Source organism: Labrus bergylta, chromosome 13 (assembly GCF_963930695.1).
Source record: "Labrus bergylta chromosome 13, fLabBer1.1, whole genome shotgun sequence".
Classification (NCBI taxonomy): domain Eukaryota; kingdom Metazoa; phylum Chordata; class Actinopteri; order Labriformes; family Labridae; genus Labrus; species Labrus bergylta.
Genome location: NC_089207.1, coordinates 11,386,282 through 11,403,140, shown reverse-complemented (window position 1 = coordinate 11,403,140; position 16,859 = coordinate 11,386,282). Strand labels below are relative to the sequence as shown.

General features: G+C 42.2%; 1 protein-coding gene across 1 annotated transcript; it reads left to right on the top strand.

The window, feature by feature from the left end:
• The first annotated feature begins 237 nt into the window (after nt 1-237).
• On the top strand, nt 238-14,374 carry dnajc10 (DnaJ (Hsp40) homolog, subfamily C, member 10). The gene is made up of 25 exons (XM_020632041.3): nt 238-353; nt 2,275-2,512; nt 2,667-2,832; nt 2,975-3,025; nt 3,743-3,825; nt 4,220-4,351; nt 5,671-5,764; nt 5,888-5,965; nt 6,585-6,628; nt 6,991-7,056; nt 7,584-7,649; nt 8,408-8,497; nt 8,574-8,684; nt 8,958-9,072; nt 9,161-9,288; nt 10,830-10,946; nt 11,032-11,133; nt 11,700-11,760; nt 11,885-11,979; nt 12,163-12,296; nt 12,729-12,782; nt 12,906-13,053; nt 13,146-13,268; nt 13,751-13,858; nt 13,948-14,374. Exons 1-25 carry the CDS (start codon nt 274-276, stop codon nt 13,957-13,959), a joined length of 2,496 nt encoding a protein of 831 aa, XP_020487697.2. The 5' UTR covers nt 238-273; the 3' UTR covers nt 13,960-14,374.
• The last annotated feature ends 2,485 nt before the right edge of the window (nt 14,375-16,859 follow it).

Genomic DNA, 16,859 nt, shown 5'->3' with positions numbered 1-16,859 from the left:
TTATAGAACATTTTTAATATCTTTCTTTCTTTTTTTCATTTTATAAAGTTAATTGAATTATTTTTGGCTGCTCTGGAATGTGGTTTTAAACGCGCGTCCCTGAACGCACCAATTCACGTCATCAGCGTGATGCCGACAGTGTCAGATTTGAGTGAAGTTACCAAAGCCAATAAAGAAACCTCACATGTGTCCTTTCAGAATAAAAGAGCAACTTAAATCTACACTATCTAACCTCATCCGAACTTTATTTTGAAAGGACGTAAAGGAAGCAGAATGAGTCCGCGCGTTAAACTTGATGCCGGTCTGATCCGGATCCTGATGCGGATCCTCAGAGAAGTTTGGACACGTCTAAGGTAATGAAGCTGCTTTTACACTTGAATTTAAACGTGTATTAATATCAGAGACATGTTATCTTGAGCTTCTGCATCACATTGCAGACATTTTAACATCGCAGTGAAGCTAATCGGCTAATTAGCTGGCAAGTTATAGAAAACAGCAGCGAGCTAGCTTAGCTCAGTTTAGCTTATTTTCAACCTTTCTGTTTTCTTAACAAAAACAAGAATAAGTCCTGACTCTGTGGACAAATGTGAGTTATCCTAAGAGTTTGTAGTTTATCTAGTTTAGTGCATATTGTTGAATTATTATTATAGAGTGTATTATGTTTGCTTTACTGCTGCTTACCTTCATTTTATCCATATTTATGACATTTATAAATCATGATATTTACAATATTTAAACATATGGTTACTCTGAATGTAATGGAGAGGCTGTTTTTGAACGGGAAATATACATATTGATCTGTGTTTGTATATTAAATGCTATATTCTTTTAACAGATGGTAAAATGGGGGTGTGTCCTCTTCTTACTGCTGCAAAGTTGACTAAATGTTGGATACCACATCATTCTCTCTGTTGTATTATTGATCAAAATCAAAATCACCTAAGCTTTAAAACCACGACTGATTGACTCTGTCACATTTTAAAGCACAAATAGGTTGGCAATGTTCTGGCACAGCATTGTTGCCAATGTAGAAATAAGTAGGGATGTAACGGTTCACTGAACTCACGATACGATTCTCTCTCGATTTATTTTACAAAATGAGACCGGAGACAAATTATTATTGTAAAAGATTCCTTTAGGGGCTGCTAACCCGCTTGTCAGTCTGTTTTTTTTTTTTCTCTACAAGAGGAGGTGATTGGAGCTTCTCATCGTGGTGTTCGATTAAATGCTGCATCATGTTGGTTGTGTTATTAGTGTAGTTCCCTTTCTTCTTGCAATATTTGCTCACAGTTTTTGTCTCGTCTGTTATCTTCTCACCTCTTTTCGTTTTCTGTCTTGGGGAAGCCAAAATGCTTCCACGCCTCCGATTTAAAAGTCGGTGGTGCGTCCTCACTTTCTAAATCTCGCTCTTCAGCTGCCGACCGCCTCTGCTCTACAGCTGCTGACGCTCGCCATATTATTGCGATTAGAAGTGAAGACACTGAGCAAGGGATTGCCTGCTTTACTTGCTGATAGACCAGAAGAAATGATCTAATATTGGGCGCCAATGACTAATTTGTTTGTTTTATTGCCTTGGCATCCAAACGGGTATCGATATCATTCGATTTTCACTCAGAAAAATCGAATCCTTCTGCTTTCAATATTTTCAGGTGCCTCCCAGCGATTGCATATTTATTTTCAGTGATATGTTGGAGGACAAATAAACTGAACCGACATCAAATGCAAAGTTTCAGTTGATGAAATTGTTGGAAGTTACTGTTGTATATTCTATTTGACTTCTGGGCTTAAAATTCGGAAACTTAGGAAGATATTAGTTTTCTCTGTCTCAGTCAGACGTTGAAGCCTTATTTGAGCTTTCATCAAACATTTGAAATGTATATTTACACCAAGAATAAGTCATGGAATTGGCACTATTCAAATAAAGATTGATTGATAAAGAGAAATGGTTAGGACTCCACTTGTGAAATGCTGCTCATGCCGTCAGCTTTAACCAAAACTGAAGGATGTAGGGTGTAAAGATTGGGGAAGTGGACGGGGCTAATTGGCTGCAGACACTCCTCCTGACACTCTAAGCCAATCCTCCACAGACACATATCAGAGAGAGAGAGAGAGAGAGCGGGGGAGAACCCTGAGCAAATAGTGCAATTACAACAAGGGCTGTAAAGTAGCATGGCTGTCTTTTTTAAAGAGCTGCGGGGTTGGGTGGCATAGTAGCACTGATCATGCTCATCTAGACTACAATGACAGAAGAATGTTTGTTCCTGTGTGTTCTAGTTGCTGGTCATTACTGGGTGGACTGGTGATGGGGCACAGGGTCGTCCTTGGGGTTCGGGGGCGTCGTGCAGTCGGGCTCATTCAGCGGCTGCTGCTCCTCGTCGTCCTGCTGGTGGCTGTTTGGGCAGAGAGTCGAGATTTTTACAAACTGCTGGGGGTCAACAGGGAGGCGACGACCAGAGAGATACGCCAGGCGTTCAAGAAGCTGGCGCTCACCATGCACCCCGACAAAAACCCTGTGAGTTACTCTGAGAAACCCCAACCTTTTATTAACCCTTAAACACCTTATTATGAAACGGTAAATACTGCTTTTCAAGCTGGAATCACCCACCAAAAATTGACACAACTCTAGTCAGCAAAGGTCAAATCAATAATGAAATGTCATGTTTTAGGGCGACCCCTCAGCACACGAGAAGTTCCTGGTGGTGAACCGAGCTTACGAGGTTCTGAAGGACCAGGACCTCAGGAAGAAATATGACAAATATGGAGAAAAAGGATTGGACGAGCAGCAGCAAGGCGGACGCTATGAGAGCTGGAACTATTACAGATATGACTTTGGTAAGGTCGCACAGTCACAGTTAACCATGACAGCGATACATGATATAAATCATGACAGGAGATTTCAATGTTCTGATTTTAAAATAAGATAAATCTGGTCTTGTCAAGTTAAAATGTTGACTGAATCTGTCCTTCTGTCCAGGTATCTATGACGATGATTTGGAGATCATCACATTAGACAGCGGAGACTTTGGTAAGAGCTACAGCCTGAGAACGATTGCTCCCCCTTCCCCCTCCCCCGCTGGTCTGAGTTCACATTAGTAACATCGTTCTGTGCCCGAGTACACTTGTGTAAGTTACATTTCGATCATGACTTTGCAATATGCACATAGTTGGTTTGCACATCCGTCAAAAAGTAGAAAGAAGAAGCAGCAACCATGGCAACCTGTCATCCTGCTAACCGTGGATGTTTTTGTTATTTCTGAGCCGTCACATATTTTATTTTGCTGTCCAGAAACATTTACTGCCAAATATATCCACTCATTTCTTGCAGGAAATGTGTTATACAGACTTTATGGTGATCAAGTGATGTTTCGCAGAACAAACCTGAGACAGTTAACGACACTGTCTTTCCGTCAAAACAAAGTTATTATTTATTATTGACTTTTCACTCAATCTCTTCTCGGTGACGGGTCACTTCCGTCATTTTGGTACATTCCTTTTCCGTCAAGATTCTGCCGTTTGGGAATTTGTTTAAGGACTGATAAAAGTGTAAATTTGTCTCAGCCATCGAAAAGTGTTTCACAGTTTGTAAGTTTCGGTTTGAACTTCCCAGTCACCATAACGTGTGGTTTTCATGGCTGTGAAGTGTCATCAAAACTGTTCAAACATTCAAATGTGAGGGACAGTGGACAGGTAACAAGGTAACAACTGGTTTGTGTGTGTGTGCGTGTGTGTGTGTGTGTTTCAGAGGCAGCAGTGAACTCTGGAGAGATCTGGTTTATCAACTTCTATTCCCCGCGATGTTCACACTGTCACCAGCTGGCTCCAACGGTAATATAACACTGACACCCTCAATAAGAACAAAGATGAGACATCTATTCATGTATTCAATTCTCACTTTGGAGGCAGGTTTATTATTTGAACAAGTTTCAAGTTACTAGTTACATTTCTTCTCACATTTGAACAAAAATAAGTATTACACCGTCCCATTGGGCGGCAGTAGCTCAGTCTGTAGGGACTTGGGTCGGTTCAAGTCTGGGTGGGGACCACGTCTGGAAGTTGGTCTGGTAGCTGGAGAGGTGTCAGTCCTTTTCCTGAGCACTGCCGAGGTGCACTTGAGCAAGCCGCTGCTTCATCAACAGAGTGTAAAAATAGAATTTCCCCTCATGGGATTAATAAAGTATATCTTCCCCCCCCCCCCCCCCCCCCCCAATCTGTCTCTCAGTGGAGGGAGTTTGCCAAAGAGATGGACGGAGTGATCCGGATCGGAGCGGTGAACTGTGGAGACAACAACCATCTCTGCAGGAGGAGAGGCATCAACAGCTACCCCAGCCTCTACGTATTCAGAGCAGGGCAGGTCAGTGTGTTCTGTTGATTAACTCTTTCATTATCCTTCATTAAATGTGAACGCAGTGTGGCCTGCTACGGTGAAGACTTCTGCAGAGGATCTGTCAGGATGGGGGACATTTTTTTTTTTTTTAAGGGATGATTCGTCCAAATTTATCCTTCCCGACCTGAAAAGATGACCAACAAGACTTGAATCATCCATGAAAGTGTTGCCCGCATGTAGATTCTCATCTAAGAAGAATAAACTGACAGATGATCCGCCCTCGTTCTGTTCTTCTCGTGCATGTAGTTCATGTAGTGTCTGATACATGCTCTGACTCTGCAGCTAACAGCTAACAGCTAACAGCGAGGCGCCCTTTGTTACACCCCATCCTTCAATGGATCGCTTCTGATGCTACATCTCGTGTTATATATTCAACTTGTAATGTCGTCGTCATGATCATTTTGTTCAGCTGGTTGCTGCAGCTTTAATTCGTCACTCACTTAGTCACTGATGATAAGCTCACCGGTCGTGTTACAGAATCCCGAGTGAATCCTTTTCAAACAGGAGTTGTGTTTTTTTTTGGCGACTTCATAAAACCAACTGCTGATAAAGATTTGTTGAAGGAGCAGAACACAAACAAGCAGAGAGAAAGTGACAGGTGAAGATGTCAGCGAGGTCCAGACATCGGTTGGTTTAATTCAAAATGGGCTTTTACTGTTGTACAGTATAAGCTGGACGATGTCATTTACTAGCATGCATGTAGCAATGATAAATAAAGCAAATGAATAGATTTAATGATCATGATTACAATATTCTGCAGTGCAAATAAATGCACACATTGATGCATAAACTGAGTCAGAGTGAAGGAAAATAAATGTTTGGTGCTTCAAACTTTCTGTGCGAGACCGAGAGACTCTCCTTAGCTGATGGTGCAAACTGTTAAACAGCGTCTATTTGACAGTATAAAGGTATTAAGCAACAGGTTTTTTGCTGCAGACAAAAATATTTGTCAACATTTTTATTACATTTTTCCCTTTTTGCTACCGTTCTTGTTTTTTTTTTGGGTCCTTGTCTGATGACATCCCTGCTTTCTCATGGTGTTTAAATCCTCTTCTCTGTGTTTACACTACACACAAACCTGCATGTTCACACGAGTACGACTCGGCTATCAGCAGAATCTGCCCCCTCCGCTGACGGCTCACCTGCTGACTTTTAAGTCAAGATTTGATTTCAGTTTCGTCCGTCACAAACTTTAGACGCTGAATAAATTGAATGAGACTCTGTTTGCTTTGCATCTCAGCCGTCCTGTTGAATTTTTGATTAACACATCATTTTTTATTTTCTAGAGACCCGAGAAGTTTAACGGGGAGCGTACCAAAAACAACCTGATCAGCTTTTCCATGCAGTTCATCACAACGACCATCACTGAGCTGTGGCAGGGTAATCATTAAAGATTATTAACGTCTTTATCTTGAATCATTTCATCACTCTGTGTGGTCTCACATTGAGGTTTTTATTGTCCTGTGTGGTCTGACCTGTTGGGTGCGGTTGTGTTTCTTCCAGGTAACATGTTCGATGAGATCGAGTCTGCGTTCTCATCAGGCCTCGGCTGGTTGATCACCTTCTGCTCTGACACTGGAGGTAACAGTAGAGTTCAAGCCTGAAAGTGTTCCTGTCGCACCGTCATACCAAAAAGAGACTTGGCCAAGACACCAGATTCAGTCAGAATAAAAATACAAAAAAACAAACAGAAATCACAGACTGTCTGTGAATTCAAGTTGCAATTGGTAGTTGCAGAATCACGGCACAGCGGGAGCTCCACATAAACACACAAATAGAAATGCACGCACATACAGCGCTGTGCTCCCTCGCTGGCTCAGCTGAAACCGCCTCATCTCTGTAACGCCTCTGGTTCTACCTCTGAAGATGGTACAGAGGGGGGGGATCACTTCGTCCCCCCATTACGCCTCTGTGACAATCAGATTGAAGGTCACAGCAGCGTAAACATCGCGGCTTGAAACGACAGTCTGAACAGGCCTACAGACTTTTCAGAGAGCCATGCATTTTACTAAGCGAACTAGAAATCAAATATGAAGTGTTTTTTTATATTTTTCTAAGTCTAAGGAGGAAAATAACGTTGTACTCATCTCTCATCTCTCTGTCTCTGTCTCTGTCTCTGTCTCTCTCTCTCTCTCTCTCTCTCTCACTCACACCTCTCTGTCTCTCTCTGTCGCTCTCGCTCTCTCTCTCTCTCTCTCAGATTGCCTGGAGTCAAAAACACGGCAGAAGGTGGCCGGGATGTTGGTGAGAGCACATCAGTCATTTTATGCCACTCTTAACTACATGTAGCGTCTACTAATAGGAGAAAATATTACGACACTCTAAAGTCATATACACTTGACTTCACAATTGGTGCTTTTTCAGATGGCAAAAGACAGAATATTCAATCCACTCTGAGATGCATCCATATAAATCTGTTTTCATTTGAGACCGGCCTCAAATGGCGAGCTGACATGATTTTAAATGGTCAAACCTGCAATCAGTAAAATAGCACACAGGATAAGTAAAGGTCCTCTTGACTCCATGCACCACACATCTCTGTCACAAAAGTTGTAACAAAATAACTGTGTGTGTGTGTGTGTGTGTGTGTGTGTGTGTTCTTGTAGGACGGCTTAGTAAAGGTGGGATGGATGGACTGCACCTCACAGGAACAGCTCTGTGAAAGTTTTCAGGTGAGACTTAAAGCTGCGGCTGAAAAGAGACATAACCGTTTAGCAGCTCGGTTCACTTCTCTGAACTGAAAAATGATGAGTTCCTTTTTTGGTGGTTATCTTGTTATCCTTCTGTTGGCGTGATGATTGATTACTGGGTTGATAACTAAGTTCAAACATAGTTTTGAAAGGTGGGACACCTTGGAGGATGAGGAGGAGCAGAGGGTATACCAGGTGTCAGCGATGTATTCTCTGTTTAAGATCCCTCAGATATGACTTTGTTTTACTCCTGCATTAGTTTTCTATGAGTTGAGGTCATTTCATCTGTCCAATCACAGAGGACTGTTAAATGACCTTATGTTGTAGTTGTTGTATTTGACCACCAGATGTCACTGTTTTTATTTTACACCAGCTGTATATGAAGGCTGTAAGCTGTAGATCTCACCTGATCTGTTCAGAGACGATTTTCACTGTGTTGTCATCTTATTATAATGGAACGATGTGTAGCTGTACTGACGTTAGCAAGTTAACCTTCTGCTGTGTTTCAGGTGACCAGTGGAGCGACTGCTTTGTTCCCACCTGGGAGCTCTCTGGATCAACAAGGCAGCGTCCTGGTAAGACACACATGACTGACTGTGTGTACATACAGTACAAGCTCTGTTATTGTAATGAATCATAGTATCAAAAAGTGATTAAGCTTTAAAAAAAACAACTTGTTTTTTAAACCAAAAGCTGCTGCAAGAGAAAAGCCCGTTTCAAAGTGTGACACCACAACAGCACCTTGCCATCATCACTGATTCTGCAACTCTGCAATAGTGGTGTCCCAGTCTGTGAATTCACCACCGCATGGAGAAGCAACAGCAGCTCCACATACACATACTCAGACATGCACACACAAACACACACAGCGCTGTTCTCCCCCACTGACACCACCGATCCCGTCTCACCCCTGGAACAACTCTTGTTACTACCTCCAGTGGCACAGAGAGGGGATCACCTCGTCCACCCACTGCCCTTTCTGTGACATTGGCACATTGAACTTGAAACGTCACAGGGGCTTAAATATTGCACCTTGAACATGCAGCCTGAATAAGACTAAAGATGGACACCACTGGCTCAAATGTACAAATATTTTGGCAATGTTGTGATGTGAATTTAGACGGTGTGTGCAGGAATTTGCATGGAATTTGCATTGTTTGACATTACCCAGTTTAAGGCGTCAAGGACTTCTGTTTGTGTTGCCATGGTATCCAAACAGGTATCAGTGCTGTTAAATTGACATTCTGGTATCGGGAGAACTCCAGCGCTGCCTGTAGTAATACTTCATGTAGGACTGGAGCACTGACTGACTGTGTTTTTTTTTATGTTTCAGTGGCTGAAAACTCTGGACAGTAGAGAGATTTATAATCAGGTCATCGATCATCTTCCTGATCTGGAGCTGCTGACCAGTGAAAGCTTTAAGGTACACATTCAGAAATAAACAGCTTTCAATGCTGACATATACATCCTGCTAATCGCATGTCACTTCCTGTCTCCAGAGGAAGCTGGCTCACCATCGCTGGTTGGTCAGTTTTACATTCGGAAACAAAAGCCCCGCCTCCAACGAGTACAAGAAGCTACAAGCCGCGCTACGAAATGACCACATACAGGTATCTAAAACTGTCTGACCATCCACCTGACTGTCTGTACAGCCACCTGACTGTCTCTACAGCCACCTGACTGTCTGTACATCCACCTGACTGTCTCTACATCCACCTGACTGTCTCTACATCCACCTGACTGTCTGAACATCCACCTGTCTCTACTGTCTCAACATCCACCTGACTGTCTGTACATCCACCTGACTGTCTGTACATCCACCTGACTGTCTGTACATCCACCTGACTGTCTCTACATCCACCTGACTGTCTGTGTCTCTCCAGGTGGGCAGAGTGGATTGTATATCAGACTCAGGCTTGTGTGAGTCTCTGTACATCCATAAACCGTGTGTAGCCGTCTTTAAAGGTCTGGGAATACACGACTTTGAGATCCACCACGGTCAGTACAACACTCTCTGTCTAGTTATCCCTAATGAAAGGATAAGCGCTCATTTTCTCTAACAGGTGTGTTTGTTGTTTTTCTTCAGGTAAAGACGTGTTGTACAACATTGTGGCTTTTGCCAGGGACAGCGTCAGCGCTTATGTGACGACTCTGAGACCTGACAACTTTCCCTCCAACAGAAAGGAGCCCTGGCTGGTCGACTTCTTCGCTCCGGTTTGTGAATGGCTACTTTCAATCTGAAGACACAATCTCGTTTTGATGAGTTTCACCTGCTCAGGAACGACTTTAGTTTTATTCGAAAATAGTGATTCTCATGACGCAGAAATCCCAGACTGTAATGGAAAAAGGCTCCATCAGTCCGTTGTTTACCATGGTCTAAATACCCAAAAAGAGATAAGGATGACAGCTGTGTTTTTTCTTTTGTATAGCACATTTATAACACAGAAGAAAAGCGTCACATCTCATTAAAAATACAAAGTGCAAATTTGCAAAAAGTTTCTGATGATTTATAAAGAACACATTTTGGCACATTATTTGTGTGTATGGATGTCCAACAATCATGAGAACCTAAAAGGAGCTAACATGACCTTTTGGGCAATACTAAAACAACAGCAGTTTGTCAAGGCCCAGTGAACAAAAATGTACAATCTGCTTCAGGGTTACAGATTTTTTTAATGATTCTTAAAGGGGACATATTATGAAAAATCCACTGTGACAGTGTTGTTGAACATATATTTTGGTAACCTGAGTGTCTACTGACCCACAAAATATGATATAATCCCATCCAGTCCTTTGTTTGAGGTCTGCATAAGTCTTACAACACAGAGAAAAGTGCTCTGTTTCAAATTTGCTGTCCTTGTGACATCACAGTGGGATTATGGTTTAAAAAAATCCCCTCCCCTCCCCTCCCCTCCCCTCGTATCTCCACCCATGGACTCCACCTCCAGCCTAGAACAAAACGTATGCGCAGGTCCGCCATTTTTATTCTCCTACAGAGGAGTGATGTCAACCGGGAAACCTCATGGGTGGGGGGCACATTGTATTTAAAGAGACACACACCAAAACAGAGCGTTCTGAGATAGCTGGTTTATACAGGGTCACAAACCTCCTCTGGTGCTTGATTCATGTTATATTTTGACCAAAGCACAGCACAGATGTTTCATTTAGACCACAGGGGACTGTATGAAAAGGTGGAAAAGGGGGATAATATGTCTCCTTTAAGTTAATATGTATAAGTTATATGTAGTTAATAGCTTATTTTTACCTGTTTGTTTTTGATCCTGCATCCACTAAGGGATGTGTGTGTCTCTTTTTGATCTTTGATATTGATACACATCTTTGGCCTGAAACACTCAGCAGTTGTTAGTTAATCAGACTTCAGTGTGTCATAACAGGAGAACATAAAGTAACGTTTCACCTTTATATCCTCCTGCTGGTACATCTACCAGTGATAAATCCACGTCATTACTAAAAACTTGACTTGGCTTCAGATGGTTTCATAGTTCTTGTGTCCCCGCCTGACGACTCCCTGTTTACTTTCAGGGCTGGAGGTTCAGATGTTACACCTACAAATCAAATAATAGACACGGTGATGCAAGCAGGAATCAAACTCAGTGTTGCATGTCAGCGTAGAGCCAACAGGAGAAAATAATCGTCCAATAGGAGCTGAGAAAATTATTGTCCTGAGGCTTTAACAAAGTAAGTATTGTGATGTAACTTTCTTTAATTATTAAAAATTAGCTTCATCTTTTCAGTGGTGTCCTCCGTGTCGAGCCTTACTGCCTGAACTGAGGAAAGCTTCAATCCAGTTGGCCGGACAGATGAAGTTTGGCACCCTGGACTGTACAATTCACCAAAACCTGTGCTCCATGGTAGGACAGAACATACCTGGACTGCACCATTATCACTGTGCCACAGATGGGTTGATCATTCAGTGTCTTTCTCTCTCTTTCTCAGTATAATATTCAGAGTTATCCCACCACTGTCATCTTTAACCGCTCCTCTGTTCATGAGTATGAAGGACAACACTCAGCTGACGGCATCCTGGAGTTCATACAGGTAATAAAACATAATCATCAAAGGGGGAATGCATCGACATCGCTCTTAGATCGGACCATGCCCGCTCAGTCTGACTGTCTTTAGTTGGAGACACAACAAAATTGGGAGTACAAAGACACAGTGGCCTGCGGATATTGACATTTGGCCATAAATCAGGTTGCCTGTCTTTTACATGTACCTGATTTCAAAGCCATGGAAGTACATAAAACAGAGCATTAATGTACACATCCACCCGGTTCTCTGAATTCAGGCCGTTAACCGCTAACTTCATATTGATTCCTGACATCAGTACGTGCTTTCTGCCTGTCACAGACTCAAACTGCAGGTCCCGTGCATACCCTCTATACATACAAGTATCACACATGAGCACCACTTCTGTTGCTCTTGCATGCAGGAAATTATTCTATGCATGCAGTTATGTAATCGTGAAATAAACAGACTCATACAGCGATCAACAGCCCTGCACACTGCTGCAACCTTACCAAAACAGTTTCATCGGAAAGTGGTTTGATCAAAACTTGGAGAGCAGCATGTTCGGTTGAACCGGATACTTTCTGTCTCTGCAGGATCTGGTAACTCCATCTGTGGTGGTCCTGGATCCTTCGAGCTTTGCAGACAAAGTAAAAGGTAAGGAGCCAGTTATAATCAGTTGCTCACTCACCAACAACTTGAGAACCCTTAAAAAACAAGTTCCTAGTTCCCTTTCTAGCTCCTTCTGCTAAATATTTAATATTAGTCATGTTGGTCGCAGGTCGATCTGAAGGCCAGGTGTGGGCGGTGGATTTCTACGCTCCATGGTGTGGTCCCTGTCAAGCTCTGAAGCCGGAGTGGAGACGCATGGCTCGGGTACGACACACACCGTAAACACACACAGAAACAACCTGAACTGTTGAGAAAAACCTGCATCGAAATAAACAAACTGTTTGACCGTACAACTTCCAAAACATGTTATAGCAATTCAAGACTATCTGGGACAGTCCAGTGCAGTGATGTAATGTGTGTCTTTCTCCCCCTCTATTCACCGTGCAGATGCTCTCTGGTCAGATCCAGGTCGGTTCGGTCGACTGTCAGCAGTTTCAGTCGTTCTGTCAGAGTCAGAACGTGAGAGCCTACCCTGAAATCCGAGTGTACCTTGGCAACTCTCGACAGCCAGACCGCTTCATGTATGTACCACTTATACATAAAAACATTTTAGTGAGGGAATTTTTCTACACACAATTGTTCAAAACCAAGGGTTGTGTTAACCAAATATTTCCCTTTCTTGACAGAATTCTTTAACAAAATAAGGCTGTAGTGTAGGCGACAGCTCTCTGCTTAGCTTCAACGAGCATGATTGCAACTTCCTCTCTTGGCTTTATATTGCACTCCTGCAGTCATTGTTTTCATTAGTGCCACTGTTGACATGACTTATTGTGCACAGCCCTGATTAAAAGTTGATAATATATCAATGCTGTGATCAGGTGTGGAGTTCCTCAGGGCTCTGTGTTAGGTCCTTGTATATTCCCATTAGATGTATTAACACATAAGGTCTGATTCAGAGCATGGGTATTTTTATGTATCCCTTTACTAAATAATCCGTCTGTCTGTCTCTTCAGGAGTTATAATGGCTGGCACAGAGACGCCCACACACTGAGATCATGGGCTCTGAGGTGAGTCACAAAGCATCTTATTCTTATTTATTTGACCTTTCCGCTGCCAAAAGATTCAATGATTGGGATAATGCGGATGAATAAAGAAATCATGTTCAGTTGATGTAAATCTTGTGATTTCAGCACTTTACCCCGATCGTCCGTGGACCTGACCCCAGATACCTTCAGGACTCTGTTTCTGTCGAGTAAGGATCACTGGGTTCTGGACTTTTACGCTCCATGGTGTGGACCCTGTCAACACTTCGCCCCAGAGTTTGAGGTCTTAGCTCGGGTATGACATCTTCAGACAAATTAAACCTCAACTCCTCCAGAGATTATCTTTGAGGAAAGGTTTGCAAAATGTTTTATCTGTGTGATCGGTAGGTTGTTAAAGGCGAGGTTCGAGCGGGGAAGATTGACTGTCAGACTCACTATCAGCTCTGCCAGTCAGCAGGAATAACCTCGTACCCGACCGTCAGATTCTCTCCATACCTGGGAGCAAAGAGGGTGAGGGGACGCACACGCACACACACACACACACACACAAAAAACAGCCACACTACCACAGAAATGAAGGGTCCATCTTCAACATTACGTTATATTGCAAGGACATGAAATGGAGAAGAGCATGACATTAGGAAAGAACCAACCTTCTTAACACGGTGCTTGAGTAATCTGTCACACTTTTGGTTCTTTCACACTTTCACAAAACTCTTGAAAACTTCCTGACATTTTTTGGGTTATCTGCAGGTGTGAACACAACCTGGTGATTTTTTTTTACCCCGTTCACAAAAGCAGAGTGTGGAGTGGGTGGAAAGGCCCATCTGAAACAAATGTAAATAAATAACAAACTGATTTTTTTTTTTGTTGCAAAAACAGTGGAGTATTTTTTTAAAGTATTACTTTAAGAGTGAGGTTTTAGTTAAAAAAAAACCTTCAAGATCAGAGTGAAGGGCTCAAGAGTGACAGAACTTTTTGTGTTTCTACAGCACCAACAGAGTGGAGAACACATCAATAGCCGGGATGCTAACACGATCGCTGACAACATCAGAGAGCGGCTACAACAGCTGTTACCACGGTTACAAAACATACCAAAGGTAACTCTCCTAAAACCCAAATTCAAACACAAGAAACCTATCTGTGAACCTGTCTGACCAGTTTCTAATTTAAATTCCTCTCTCTGCAGGACGAGCTCTGATGACATCAGGGCCTGTAGCTGTAATCTGATTGGTCAGAGAGGGATAGAAGTGGATGTGATTGGTCCGGCATGATGATCAATCAGTAAACACTCCTTTTTGTAAAACGCACAGCTGTGACACAGAGACGGACTGCACACTGACTGTTACTCTGCTGTAATGAATGTACGGAAACTCTCAAGCCTTTATTTTTATCTGTTTTTATGTTTGTCTCCATTGTTTGTATTTACTCTATGAAGTAAAACTGTGGGACACTGTATACTGGACACACACACACACACACACATTCACACACGCACACATTCACACACACCGCCTGATGTGGTCATTGTGTTGTATTTTATTGATTATGTTTCCAACTTTAAGATAAAACACTGTTTATTTTAAAATAACTAAATGCACACGTTTGTCTTTCAAGCTGAGCACACTCCTCCATTCAATCTTTCATTATCATTATTATCATCCATTATCTTTACAGCTTTTCCTCATCTGGGTCGCGGGGGGGGGACTCTGCAAGAGAGGAAAGACCTTAAAGTTTTAGTTTCATGTTTCCAAGTAAAACCAGCAGGTGGCACTGTTGCTTCTCTGCTCAGCTGATCGAGAGTACCTGAACAACTTGTAGACATTCAGAGTGCAGAGAGTCACAGGAGGGAGATTCATCAGAGCACTGGGAACATCTAAACGTCTGAAACAGTCTCATTATTTTTAAATAAACTGTTCAGAGAAGGTTATTTAGAGAAAAAGGCTCTTACAAAGAGATTTTATTTTCTGATGGGGGCTCGTAAAAGTTCAAATGTGGTCAAGAGTTCAAACTCAAAGTGAAGTGCAGACTAAACTCTTCTCTGATTTATCTTTAGTTTATTCTCGTGTTGAGCCATATAGCTCAGGTTCTCAGGGAGGCATTGTTATGAGGGATCATCATGTTTTTTTCTCCTGTTTGGACATGAGTAAAAACACTCTTTTGTCCCTCCATCTTTTCTCTGATGCCTTTTGGTGTTTCAGTGACCTCAGTGTGCTGTGATGACTCAGGTAATCCAGTTTAATAAACGTGGAGCAGATGGGTCAAAACAAGAACAGAAACCAGGAACTAGTCTACATTACTCTGGTGATAAAAGATGTATTTTGTCTCATCCAGGCAAGATTATTAGAGGGGAAGGGGAACTAAATATTCACTGTGCTTGTTCCTCAGTCATGTGACCGGCATGGAGGTCAAAAAAAGATCTTAGAAAAGTAGAGGCCATCGATGTGCACTCTGTGGAGCTGCAGCACGGGTGTGTTAATTTACCATCTTTCCAAAATGACGCATGATTACATCACCTGACAACCTCAAGAAACTTCAGGTTTGCACTCTGTTATTGAGAGACATGCAGCACACGAAAGGCCTGAAAAACACACAGGCACACACAGGAGCTAGAGACATGCATTAGTGGAGACATGTCAGAGAGAGGGGATGCCCTAAACAGCATTGCTCTGCTCTCAAACGTGTGAGTGTTATTGCAATCGTAGAACCAAAATTTCTATCACCGCAGACGTTCATCTGACTAGTCAGAAGCAGCTGATATGGCCATGATTGGCCCTCGTGCCCTACTGTACACTGCAGGACAAACGACATGAGATGAAGCGGATATCAGGCTTGACTTTAAAATCAGTAGGGAGAAATTATCTCAGTTCACACAATGTATGCACAACCTAAAGGGAACATGTAAATCTTAATAATTTTTCATCATTCTGTGCCTTACTGATAGATAGATAGATAGATAGATAGATAGATACTTTATTGATCCTTAGGAAAATTCAATGAATCCAATATACAGCATCTTATAAAACACACACATGACATGTAACATAAGACATTTATTTTAAACCACAGACCTCATTTTTGATGGAAAAGCAGTCAGAGAGAGCAGGAACATTCCTCTGGGGATGATGAACGTCCGAACCAAATTACATGGAAAACCACTTGTGTGTCATTCCCTGAACTAACTGTTAATTATTGTTTATCGTAAGCAGCTAAAGAAATACTTTAAACACCAGAGTCATTAGTTCTGTAATACCATGTTTTGATCAGCATTAAATGTCTTATATCAGATTTTACTTTTGTACACTTTAAACCTCATCTAACTCATCCAAACACACGCAGGCACACACACACAGACACACTCATGTTTCCAGCATGAATTCATATAAAAAAAGTAGAACTTAGAAAATTCTCACAAGAGAGAACCTGAGGGAAAAGTCGATCATTTAAAAGTGTTATCTAATACGGCAATTAACTAAATGACCTAAAGTACTTTCCACCTCATAATGTTGTAAGAACGGGCCGTATCTCCCCTCCCCTCCGTCCCCCCTCCTCACCCTCGTTCTGTTTTGTGGGCAGTTGGAGGTCAGCATTGACGCAGCACTGCTCCATAAACCACTGGAACCACTTACTGTGCGTGCGTTCTATTGTTTCATGATGTGAAATGGAGCAGCAAGTTGGACAAACACTGGCTGGGGTATTGTGGGAACCAACCTGGTACCGTGTATGTGTGTGTGTTTGGATGCTGACGTCAGATTAAAATCGCTCTGTGTGTTGGACTGCTGAAGCTTTGGCTGTGCGTGTTTGAGTTGGAGAGACTGCTGATCACAATGATTAACACACAAAGGAAATTCCCACCAGAGCTGTGAATGTTTTAACCTCTTCATTGCAGCAGAAATCAACGACAAACAATAAGATTTAGTTTTTAAATTCTGTGCATGCATTAGTTTGGAGACCCAAAGAGTATTGTGCCAACAGTGTGCTAAAACCCCCCAATCATACTTGACTGAACTGAGGTTAAATGTTTTAAAAAGATAAAATACAAAACAATGAAATGCTGGCATAAAATTGATCGTACCACAACAGAAGCTCTGCTGAATACTG